At 38.0% G+C, this 12,901-nt stretch overlaps 1 protein-coding gene across 1 annotated transcript; it reads right to left on the bottom strand.

The window, feature by feature from the left end:
* Nucleotides 1-1,572: 1,572 nt before the first annotated feature.
* Nucleotides 1,573-12,339, bottom strand: LOC109930458 (cytochrome c oxidase copper chaperone). Its single transcript, XM_020529942.2, has 3 exons — nt 12,085-12,339; nt 5,836-5,946; nt 1,573-1,825 (listed from the first exon to the last, which is right to left on the bottom strand). Exons 1-2 carry the CDS (start codon nt 12,207-12,209, stop codon nt 5,862-5,864), a joined length of 210 nt encoding a protein of 69 aa, XP_020385531.1. The 5' UTR covers nt 12,210-12,339; the 3' UTR covers nt 1,573-1,825; nt 5,836-5,861.
* Between the last annotated feature and the right edge of the window lie 562 nt (nt 12,340-12,901).

Raw genomic sequence — 12,901 nt, forward strand, 5'->3', positions numbered from 1 at the left:
AGTACCTCAATAACTCTTAGCTATTTGACAAACAGAACATTTAAATTCTCGAAAGTAACTTTCCCTAATTTTGCTTGGAATTTGCTGGCACTGAAGGCAGTCATTTCTATACAGTAGCAATACAAACTCAAGAAAGCCCTTTGCAGTTTTCCTCTTTAAAATTAATTTCAAAGTGTCAGTTTACTAACTAGAATTCATTTGTTTCACCTGTGGCAAAATACCCCAACTTGGTATGACCCAGATCTCATTGAGGTTTCCCAGTTCGTTACAATTCCAGACTGGATACCTCAAATCATTAAGCTCTCACTAGGTTCCCTCTGACTTCTCTAGTCACTGCATGGACCTCGCAGGTCTGTATGCATAACAGCTAGAGAAACCAAAAGTCAATGTGTCAGCACACCAATCAGCTTAGAGAGAACATTCGTTCCTGGATGAGAAGTGAAGTGATTCTTCTTTGTTATATACACCCATCTGCTTGGTTGGTTGCAACAAATTTAGAAACAATCCTTTCACTTATGGACACTTTTCTCCCAGACCCAAAAGAACTTTTATTTTAAAAGGAGACCATTTAATAGACTTCTTACAGCAAATGGGCTGCAGCAACTCTTGAAGACAGTTCATCACCACCTTCTCAAGGGCTTCCAGACAAGAACTGCTGGCCTAGCCAGTGAAACCCACATCCCATGAATGAATGAACTTTTAACATTCAAAATAGGAATGGGCAATAAATTCTGGTCTAACCAGCAACTCACATGTTCCTTTAAAGAGTTTTTAAAAAGCATTTTACTTTGAGACAAGCATTAAATAGCATGCCAAAACAAAACAACTTAGAAAAACAGCATGGTAAACCTTGTAGGAATTCATTCTATTGAGTTTGTACTGGGTCTTTTGAAGATCAATCCAAATTGGTCCTATTCTCAGCTCTTTCCCATTTTCCGCAACTTTCTTTTTCCCTTTCGATAACATAAACTACCTAGCTGTAAAAATATTGCATTTATACAATTTGCATTATTGCTGTATTCGAACTGGAAGTTTGTACTTTAGTGTTAATTTATCTGGAGATATTCTCCTCCTTATAAAAGGCACCGCCTGTAATTGGTACAAAGTCAACTCTTACTAACTTTGCTATTGTACTGGAGGTGAATATAAAATATGCTAGACTGTTTCCACCATTACATTTTTAAAGGAAAATAAAACAATCAAATTCATATCCTGCTCTATTCTATTAGAAAGTACACAGTTGGTGTGTAAATAATGGAATAGCAGGCAGAATCCATAGCAATGATAAAATTTCAAGGCAAGGAAAGGAAGACTTAAACTCTAGAACTAATGCAGTGGGTTTCAGAAGCTTTTAGGGTTTTCTTAATAATGTAGCAAATACATTGAAATTTCTCTCCTGCAGTGTAAATATCTAATTTATTAATATCCATTACCAGTTTCTGTACTACAATATACAGCCCTTGAACTTTGTAATACAAGCTAATGACATTGATTTAGAGGGCAACTTGAAAACACAGTACAATGGTGAATAGCAGTTTTGCCAATCCTATACAAAATGAAGTAGGATCAAAGTGGAATTTTCAAACTTTTATTGAAGGATAAATCAAACAAATTTAAATAGATCTTATTTTATATAACTGTGGACAAGAAATGGCAGAAACAATATTGGTAATCTGATTGATTTTTAATATATCTCACAGAAGTCGAGTATTTAGTTCCAGCTTTTGATGAGAGTTATTTTCTGTAGCAATATATCCACATACAACTCATCTTCATTCAACTTCAGACAGCACAGCATACATTAATTTAATCCAAGACACAAAACCTGTGTAATGCAAAAATAAATAACTATAAATCACAAAAAAAATCATATCTACAACAAAGTATCCCAAAATCCCTGGAAGTATTGAACTCCATTTAAACTGGTCGGGTCAATGTACCAAAGCACCTGGTAACAAAAAATGGGGAGGATTGCTGAAAACAATTGTTCTGTAGAATCAAAAAAGTTCCAGCTGCAGTGGAACATTTCTCTGCCTTTACTGGATTTAAGTAAATGAGTGCCAGGAATGGTAGAATCACAAATGTTAAAGATGTAATGCATTTTTAAAACTTATGGACGTATTGGAAAATTGTTAGCATACTCAGATGATAAATAAGGTCCTGGTCTGGTTTATAGAAAAAAATAAATCAACATACAATGGATGTAGGTGGCAGCCACAGGGTTGAAAAGTAACTACTGCAAAGAACTGCTCTGGTTCTAAAAGATCAAGTTTCTTTTTCTTATTGTTACTCACCTCAATGACATAAAAAGTCTATTCAGGATGGGTTGAAGGGCAAAACCTGTTGATGATACTCGACAGCAGAAGGGCACAAGGCTTACTGTTTTCTTCCTCTCTTTTTATTTACTTAATAAATGGTCCTTTCTTTCTTCGTCTTTACTATTACTCAATACATGTTCGTATTTAAGCAAATTGCTGTTGTCTAACCATCTGTTAACTACACTTAACTGGATCCAAAAAGAACTGCTTGGATACACTCGTTGATCCAAGACATTTTTGGTGACAAGGATGTGATTCAGGCAAAGTGCAAGAGAAGGGAAAAGCAACCTGAAGCTCTGGAGACCTTCCGTATTCCAGGGTGGAATGTGGCAGACTTTGAATTCATGTCTGTAACTAATATGGTAGCACAATTAGGACCCCCTAAAGGATGGAGGTGGGGGGGAGGGGGTCAGTCATAACCAGAGAGAGAGAGAGAGAGAGAGAGAGAGAGAGAGAGAGAGAGAGAGAACTGGAGGCCAGGTTTCTGCGCTGTGCAAATGCACTTGAACCTTGTAGAAGTGTTAACTCTTTGTGGTCTGGTTTGAATGCACCTTTGTTTGTTAGTTGCTAAATGTCACCTTGTACAATTTGTGTTTTTGTTCTCTGCAGCTCAAGAGCTGGGGATACTGTGAAGTTAGTTTGCATTTTGGAAATGCATGGCGATTTGAAAGTGTGTTGTGTGCCTGTATCAGCGTGGGATATGTACAGTTAATGTTATGTCCTTTTAAGAAACCAATGATTGTGTAAAGCAAAAATCTGCAAAATGTTGATTCAAAGATTTGGTTTGTAAAGCTTGGTAAAAATTTACTTTTTGGAATTGGCTCCGTGTTGTGTTTGGACTTGGGTACATTTGAATTCCAAAAATTAACCATGATTGGAATTTCATTTTCTGGCCAGCATGTACTTCCAAAAACTTCCAAAAATTTAAATGGAATAGTTATCTAAAAATTTAAAGGAATTCTGGGAAATGATAAAGCGCACGTACACAGTCTCAATGGTTTCAATGCATACAAAAATGGTTAGTAACTTTGAGGGAGTAAACATAATATTAAATTTGGACAAATTTACATAGAGATATCAGATATCTAGAATAAGTTATCAACTAACTTTTAAAAGAAATGTGGGTCATCTTAGAGAAAGAACAAACAAAGTATGTTGTACTTGAATCAAAGGAATGTTTGACTTCTGTTTTAAAATATTATAAGATTATGTTCCATGGACTACAAATCTCTGGAATTAGATATGGTGGTAAAATTGCAAAATTAGATGAGACAAAGAAATTAAAGGTGCAGGCTGGTGGCAGAGGACAAAAAAATTAGAATAATGGAGTTGAAATGGCAAATTGAGATTAAAATGCATTTTATTCAAAAGGAAGTTTAGATGAGAGTACCAAACTGATTGCTTTCTCTTGGTGATGTTTGTGTCCTTGCCTTTCTTTTGAAGAAAGATTGAACTGGTGATCGAGCCACTACCCGAGACTTCGGGACCATACGTGGAGTGATAAGTAAAACCTCATAGATCACTTAATAAGATCATGTGGGAGTCAAGAATGCATGACATGGTCTTGCGATACTGACATCAGTGTGGAAAGTGAATGTTACTTCAGAGATAACAAACATGAGACAACACAAAAACATGCACTGAAGAACAGGTCTCAGACACGTACAACTACTTGACAAAAGGATTAGTGTGGCATGGAAGAGCACGAAAACACAGATTAGACAATAAGACACTGACACAAAATCCATAGAGAAACTGACTTTAAAATAATGAAATTAGTATTTGTGAAAGGGATGTAGAAAAATTACAATCAAAATAAAAAAGTGCGATTGGCAATTATGTCAAAATGTTACAGAAATGAAAGAATATGGACTCTGGGAGGTATAATAGTAGACTGAGTGAAAGAACCCATTCGATGACATACAAATACCCCATATTGAGCGTTTGTATGATCCACGCACTCCAGTGATTAAACCAGTAGGTGAAATTGTAAGGTGTTAAGATGGTTAGTGTATGTGAAAGAAGGCTGAACTAAGACTCAGGTGGTGTTGGAGTTGTGGTAAGGGAAACCCGGAAAAAAAGAGGCGGGAAGCATACACTGAAGGTAAAGCCTGATGGATGTTAGAGCTGTATTGTTTGATACCATCTGTATTGTAGCTCAAAGGAGATACCTGCATATGGAGGTAGTTACCACTCAATGATACAATCATTCAAAATTGGCAAGGAGGGAATCATATTGAAGAAGTATCCTCAAGGCGGATACAGATGAAGAGAGCTGGAGAAATTTTGAGTGCATGTATGATGTTATTTTACTGCTATTAGTTGAAGTAATCTGTGGATAGGGAACTGGAGGATTAAAAAAAAACACAAACGAAAGAACCTGAATCTGGATTATACTGAATGTTAGAGCAAATTATGTAAACAGATTGACTGGTAAAAAACGTAGACGATATTCTGGTCACCTGTCAGGTGGCACAACTGCTGGTTCCATCATGGACTTGACAATACATCAGGGTGGGATATATATTTAAGATTTTGTCCCCGAAGGCCACTGCGATCATTAATTTGATGATACACCCTTTTGTTATAATGTCCACATTGGTGATGGCTATTTTCATTGTAGTTTTAATCTTCTAGTGTAGGATACATACTCTTATTATACATTCTTATGCAGCTGTCGCTGATTTGCATCTGCATTCGCAGTTGTAACATATGATATCAAATACCATCAGGGTAGATTGTATAGGATGGGCTGAAGGGCTAAATGCGATGATATTCGACAGCTGCATAACCTTGAATGAGTCCTGTAAACATTCCTGTATGTGCTGAAGACGGCACAATCAACGTGTTTTTCTGTAATTGTTTGTTACACTGTATAAGAGAAAGAGTTTTGCTCCAAGTCATTGGACTTCGCCTCGGACTGGGATCGCAAACAGTACCAGGAACAACCTCAGCCTCCAGACCAGCCATTGATCGAGGGGTCCCCGATGGATAGAAGGGCGTGAGGCTTATTGTTTTCTTCTTCTCTTTTTCATTTTTTATTATTACTCAAAAAATGTTCATATTTAAGCAAGTTGCAGTTGTCGAGCCTTCTCTTAACTACATTTAGCTGAATCCGAAAAGAACTGCTTGGATACACACTGATACAAGACAAGGTCGAACAGTCAGTTTATTTTAAGTAGCCTAGACAGAATAATTGCCTCTTGTGAGATCCATAACTAAGAGATCATTAATAATCAATCAAGCTTTTAAACAAAACGACATGGGAAGGGGAATGGTATTTAAATTTTAAAATAACAAGAACTGATCTTTATTGAATATTTCAACTTATTAAATTAAACTTGTATCATTTCATGAAAAGGTTAATGGCACACTAAACCAAAATGTGATAACAACAGGATGCCCATATTCTCAAATGCATACAATTTTTATTAAATATTCATAGAAATCTCTAAATTACAGAGTTAAGGAAAATAAAACTTAGTAAAAAGGTGCTAAAAAGATAATTAATACTCACCACACTCTTCCAAAGACAGTGCCTCATCAAATCTTAAATCCCAATGCTCTCATACACTCTTTATGAGCTTCAATCAGGTCTTTGCAGTTCTCCTCCCCTTTCTCAATTATACTGCAAACAAAACAAATGTTAAGTAAGTTGGCTCAAATTATAAAACATAAAATCTCCACTATGAACAACAAACTTACTGCTTTTACTGAAGTAAAGTTGCTAGTCTTACCAGACCACAAGGCTGCTCTCTCACTAGAGAGACGAGTGGTGGTTTAAACTGAGGAAAGGGGAGAGGTTGAGAAGGAAATTCATTCATGGTAACCTCAGCCAGTGCAGGAATTGAACTCGTGCTGTCAGCGTCACTCTGCATTGCAAACCAGCTGTCCAGCCAACTGAGCAAAATCATCCCTCCACTGCTTTCAATACCAAATATTCAAAGTTGATAAACAGTCCTCATTTCTCAGATTCCAAAACTAGCCAATCTGCTTTTGATAGATTTGCATTTCAGAATGGAATCAAGATCTTCTAAAAATTAACTCTTTATTTGAGAAATTATTTCACATAATTACTCTTGACAACAAACACTTCTAGATTTAGTCTTACTGGAACTGGAAGGTATTGTTTAAATGCTGAATACAGAAACCACAAAATGGAGAAGCTTTAATTCAGTCTCCTTTTCTGCCTCTTTTTGGGAGGATTTACTAAAAAAAAATCCTAATAGATCCAGCTGTAACACTGTACAATTATTTAATTTCAATACACTTTCCTACAGATAATTGAAAATAAAACTCAGATTTTAACAATGAAACTTAACCAGGACAATAGAGGAAGCAGAATCAAAGCACCCAATTAAGAATATCATTACTGCTGTATTCTTCTCAAGGGTTCCTCCAGATGTAAAACAAGATGTACAGATTATGATGCACATAATTTGGGCTTCAGGTTTTATCTTGGTCAAAATTTACTTTGGTGACATCATGGGCATATTAGTCTCTATGAATATGCCCTAGGTTAGAGACTTTAGCAACAGAGGGAAAAACATGATAAAAACTAATAGACTATTCTGAAGGGGGGAGAAGATGTCCACAAAAAAAGAAAAGAATTTTCCATAAGATATTAAGCAGATTCATGTAATTCATAATATGGCAGATTTTCATATCCTTTCGTAGAACTGAACTGGGTGAGTTATAGAGTGGCTCTTGATTGGCTTTTGTACACCGTCATTTTGAATTCAGTGGCAGTTGGAGTTTAAAACAATTTCCTTGAAGAAGCCTTGATGGTGAAACAAAAAAAAACTGAACACATCTGTTTTATTGATAACTAGAAAAAATAAAATTAGTGACAAACAAACATACAAATAATGTAACATTGCCAAGCTATATCCTGTTAACAAAAAGCAGTACAAATCTAATCTGGTCAACTAACTACCCCAGTCTTTATCAGTCATGTGCAAAGTGGTAAAAAGTGTCATTAATAGTGTTATCAAGTGACAGTGAACTTGCTCACCAATCTCAGAGGTTCCACCAATGTCAGTTTTAGACCTCATTACAGCTTAGACTCAAACAAGGACAAAACAGCTAAATTTCAGAGGTGGGGCAAGAAGACTGACCTTGACATCAGGAAACATTTGAGTGACTGACATCAAGGAACCCAATAATGTTGAAATTAATAGGTCTCAAGAGATTGAAATTAATCTCAGACCCAAGAATTCATCAGAACAATGACCTAGGGCAAACTATCTTCAGCTGCTTTAAGACTTCCTCCGTAGAACAGAAGAAGTAAAGATTTTTGTTAATGATTACACAATTTCGAGTTTCATTTGCAACTTCTCAGCAAATGCATTTTATATGTGGATACATTTAGCTTAAGGTTCATAAATGAGAAGTAATATTTGCATTACACAAGTTTAAGACAATGACGATTTAAAAATAGTTTAATGGCTTAACCATTAAATATCACTGTTACAATATCACTGATTAGGGTACCATTCAGAAGTACAACTGACTCAGCCATACAAATACTGTGGCTATATGAGCAGGTTAAAGATATGGAATTCTGTGATTTATGAATAATGTTTTGACTGCTATAAGCCTGACAACTATTTACAAGTCAGACTACTCTCTACTTAACTGGATGATGCAGCTTCAACAACACTCAAAAAGCTTGGCAATATCCAGGACAAAGTAGCCCATATGTTTGACACCAAATTCACGACTTTAAACAGTTACTAACTCAGCAACCAAAACATCTTGGCACCATTTATAAAATGCACAGCAGCAACTCTCAAACCTATAAAGGAGGACAACACAGGCAGTAGATGCATGGGAGCACCACTATCTCCAATTGACACACCATCCTGACTTAAAAATATAAAATGTTCCTTCATTATCACTGAATCAAATCCACTAGCTCTCTATCTAACAGAACTGTGGGAGCGTCGCCAACATACAGATTACAGCCTTTCAAGAATGCATCTTACCATAATCTATTGGACAATTAAAGATGAGCAATAAATGCTTACCATACCAGCAATAAAGTAAAGTTGCCATTGTCCTGATCTCTCATTACAGTCAACTGGTGATGATTTAACCTGAGGATCACAATGCCTCAGATAAAGGGCAGTTTGAAGAGGAGAGTCTTCCATGGTAACCTCAGCTGATATAGGAATACCTACTTTTTGTGAATGACTAAAACATACATGTACATAATGTAATGGTGTCCAAGAATGAATTACAAAACACTAAATTTAATACTACTATGTTGTATAGATTGAATTTGAGGCTGGAACTCCAATGTAGGACTGAAGTGCTGTACTACCATTGGTGCCATTTTTCAAATGAGACCTTAAACCAAGATCTTCTCAGCTCTATCAGATGGATACAAATTGTCTCTCTGCACTATTTCACAGACCAAAGACATTATATTTCTGGTGTCCTGGCGAAGAGTTATTCCTTATTTGACATTACAAACACAAATTATTCAGTCATTACTGCATTACTGTTTGTGAGAGCTTGCTGTGTGCAAAGGGAGTGCTCTGCTTCTTTTGTTACAACACTATCTATAATTATAAAGGACATAATTGGATTCAAAGTGCTTTTGCATATTGTGGGACCATGCAGGTCATTACGAAAATACAGACCTTTCTTTTAACAAAACAGTAAAAGGGAAATTTGCCATAGTCTCTGGGCCATTGGACAGCTCTCTCTTATTAGAGAGATGACTGGTGGAGAGTTAACCTGAGGGTCACCATGCCTCAGGTAAGGGGAGAGATTAAGGAGGTGAGACCTTCAATAGCAACCTCAGTTGGTGCTAGAACTGGAACTGAACCCAAGCTACTGGCATCACTGTATTGCAAACCAGCCATCTAGCCAACAACTCAAAGACAGTCATGTAAAGTTTGCTCAGAAAATACATTTGGTAGAATGTAAAATCCAAATGTATATACAACCCACAGCAATACGTTTACCTGTAGTAAAAGAGAATAACACAAGAAAGAATAGAATAGAGTGTGTTAATATAGCAGACTTCATGGACCAGGAACCCAAAGTGCAATCTGGCCAATGAAAATTTTTGAAATATGGTCATGAGCTACTGAGTTTCCCACTTCATAACAATTTGTGGATAGTGTGATATTGGCCACTTCGTGTTTTGGTGACACGAGTTCAGAGATAACTACTGTACAGGATAGAGCCTTAGATTGTATACTCCATCTGAAAAAGCAGACAGTGCCTCAGTTTAAATGTCCATCCAAAATACTCAAACCTGCACTGTAGTTGATATCTCCAGAATAGCACGTAAATGCACAACTTTCTGACTCAGTCAGGAATACTACCACAGAGCAAATGCCAACAACCAACCGAGTAAATTCTGAAAAATTTTAAGCCTTTGCTTTTTTCCGCCACAGGATATTCAAAGCACTTTTACGCAAGTACACAAGGGTAAGGAATAGGAGTTGATCATACAATCCATCAAGCCTGCTCTGCCATTTAATACAATACATGGCTGATCCTGGGCTTCAACTACACAGTCCTGCAGACTGTCTAAAGCCTATCCCAGCCTCAAATATACTCAATGATAGACCATCCAAAATCCTCTTGGGTATGCATTATAAATAAAAAATTTCTCTTATCTCATCTATATTTGCAGATACATTCTATTTTGTTTTAAGAAAAAGCCTGACTCTAGGTTAAAACACAGACAAATTTCTAATTAAGGCCTCGCACCTAAAACGCATTGTCTGATCGGAGATGTCACCTCTTGTATATTGTATACACTGATAAAACCTTCAATTATCTCTGGGCAATGACTTGAAAGAAATTCTGGGATTTACATTTTAATCAATAGAAACATGCGTCTCCTTTCTAGTAGATTTAAAATTTAACAGGAAGTGACGAGCAATTCTGCCTTTCTGCTTACAAATTCTGTGTCGGTATACCTCCTCTTCCACACTACACCTGAGGAAGGAACAGAGCTCCGAAAGCTAGTGTTTTCAAATAAACCTGTTGGACTATAACCCGATGTCATGTGATTTTTGACCTTGTCCACCCCAGTCCAACACCAGCACCTCCATATCAATTTTGGTGTCATCTGCAAACTTACTAAGCATACCTCCTATGTTCACATCCAAATCATTTATATAAATGATGAAAAGCAGTGGACCCAGTACTGATCTTTGTATCGCACCACTGGTCACAGGCCTCCAGTCTGAAAAACAACCCTCCACCGCCACCTTATGTCTTCTACCTTTGAGCCAGATCTGTATCCAGATCGCTAGCTCCCTCAGTATTCCACGTGATTTAACCTTGCTAACCAGTCTACCATGAGCAACCTTGTCAAACGCTTTACTGAAGTCCATATAGATCACCTTCACCACTCTGCCCCCATCAATTCTCTTTGTTATTTCTTCAAAAAACTCAATCAAATTAACGAGACATGATTTCCCACACACAAAGCCATGTTGACTATTCGTAGTCAGTCCTTGCCTTTCCAATACATGTAAAATCCTGTCCCTCAGGACTCTCCTCCCCCCTTCCCCCAACAACTTGCCCATCACTGATGTCAGGCTCACTGGTCTAAAGTTCCCTGGCATTTCCTTACCACCGTTCTTAAATAGTGGCACAACATTAGCCAACCTCTAGTCTTGTGGCACCCCACCTGTGGTTATCAATGATACAAATATTTCAGCAAGGGTCCCAGCAATCTCTTTCCTTGCTTCCAAATTTCACCATTGACAAGAGTTGGAACCCATAAACCCAGAACATCAGCCTGGGGTTCTGAGTTCCTGGTTCAATTGCATTACCAGGATGCCACTGCCCCTCCAGATGGACATCACCAGGAAGGTCACACAATAGCCTTAGAAATGATTTCTGATATTGAAAAAAAGCTCCCTCAGTTGCAATCATATACTGATCATTTCAGTCCTTTTCATTGAACTTGGATCCTGGGACACACACATCCCGACAGAAAATCTTCACTTAGGGCCAGGTCGTTTAGTCTCACATCCTCATCTTGACCATGACTCCAGTGGTCCAACACAACTTCCCAACTCCAATAAGTCATTATGGGCTTTGGCTCCCAAGACACTAAACTAGTTTGGCACTTTAACAGGCCTATTTTAGACATTCTCTTTCTTTCTCACCAGATACTAATTCACCTCTCTTCCTACCACCTCACTCGCTCACCTCGTCTAAGTATTTTTCTTAACCTCAAACTCGGTGTCTTGAATAAAACACATAGGCCTAACTGCACGTGTAGTGGGGAGATAAACTTATTTTGTTGAAAATGTTCAATTTGTTCCCTAAAGACCTAGCCCTCGACATATACTCCTTCGTTTAACCTGACAAGCGATACAATGGGAAATCCAGGAGCATCACGTAAACGGCGCGTAATACGCAGAAGTAATGGTTAATGTGATAATCTCGCTGTGAAGTTGATGAGGACATAATTGGGAAGTTGTTGCTCAGACTCGAGCCGTCCACACTTCAGCGATAAGCTTCAAAGCGTGCCACTACAAAAACAGACATTTCCTACGCCTTCTAACAGACGCCATCGCGCTCATTAATACAATTTATCACTGAGATGATTAGCTGGATCAAATATCATTGGGGGCATGAATGATCAGGCAGGAGCACGATTTATTCAGCTGCGGTTTCAAACCAGACCTAAGGGCATGTACCCAGAAAGTGCGCGAACTCAGGACCGACTCACAACGACAACGATGTAAAGATATAAATAGAGATCGAAAAAGTTTCCCATTACCAGGCATCCCTGACTTTCTTGGTCTCAGGACATGCACAGCATGGTTTCAAAGGCTTCTTCCCCTCAGCCTGACCAGCAGGCACCGTCCCCAGTGATGTAGGCACAGTTAATTCAGACATTTTCATCTGAAATTATATTGAGTTGCCTGTTTGTTCTAGCCTTAAATCAAATTTTGTTCGATTTCCACCTTTGCGTAATCCCTCACCCACAGCTTTGGTCCTACGCAACACGCCGGAACACGTGACCTGGCATGGTGTAAGCGCATTGACTCCTGGGTGTTGTAGTTCCTCTTCAGTCTCAAATCTAATTAAGCGGCAGATATCGAACTACAAATCCTAGAACACACTGCTCTGGGCCGTGCACTTCACCTGCGCGGTGTCCTTACCCTGTGCGGATATTGTTCAAAGAGGAACAGTTCTGTTAATCGTCTAAGTAAAATTACACTTTAATGAATGTTTTTGGAAATAAGAGCATTAAATGAAGAGAACTCCCATGGTGCCTAGACGCTTTCACTTCTGTTTCCTTGAACGGATTGTTCCTGTGTTATTAATAGTTACGAAAATTAGGAAGTTTTGTAATATAATGGTAACATCCTTTAGGCCAGAAGCTTTACACTGGAGGCCCACGGGAATACTTCGCCCATTAGCAAGGACTGCTTCCAATGGAAGTCCATGTTTTTAAAATCAGAAGCGAAGATGGGAGGAAAAAAAATACTTGGGAAGGCTGTGGACCTTACCACTGGGAAGGAGGAAGGTTGAAATTGTGTCGGATGATGATGGGTGGTCGGCAACAGTAAAGGTCATGGTCATTTAGGTGC

The sequence above is a fragment of the Rhincodon typus genome, unplaced genomic scaffold (assembly GCF_021869965.1).
Source record: "Rhincodon typus isolate 14 unplaced genomic scaffold, sRhiTyp1.1 hic_rhity00001942, whole genome shotgun sequence".
Classification (NCBI taxonomy): Eukaryota; Metazoa; Chordata; class Chondrichthyes; order Orectolobiformes; family Rhincodontidae; genus Rhincodon; species Rhincodon typus.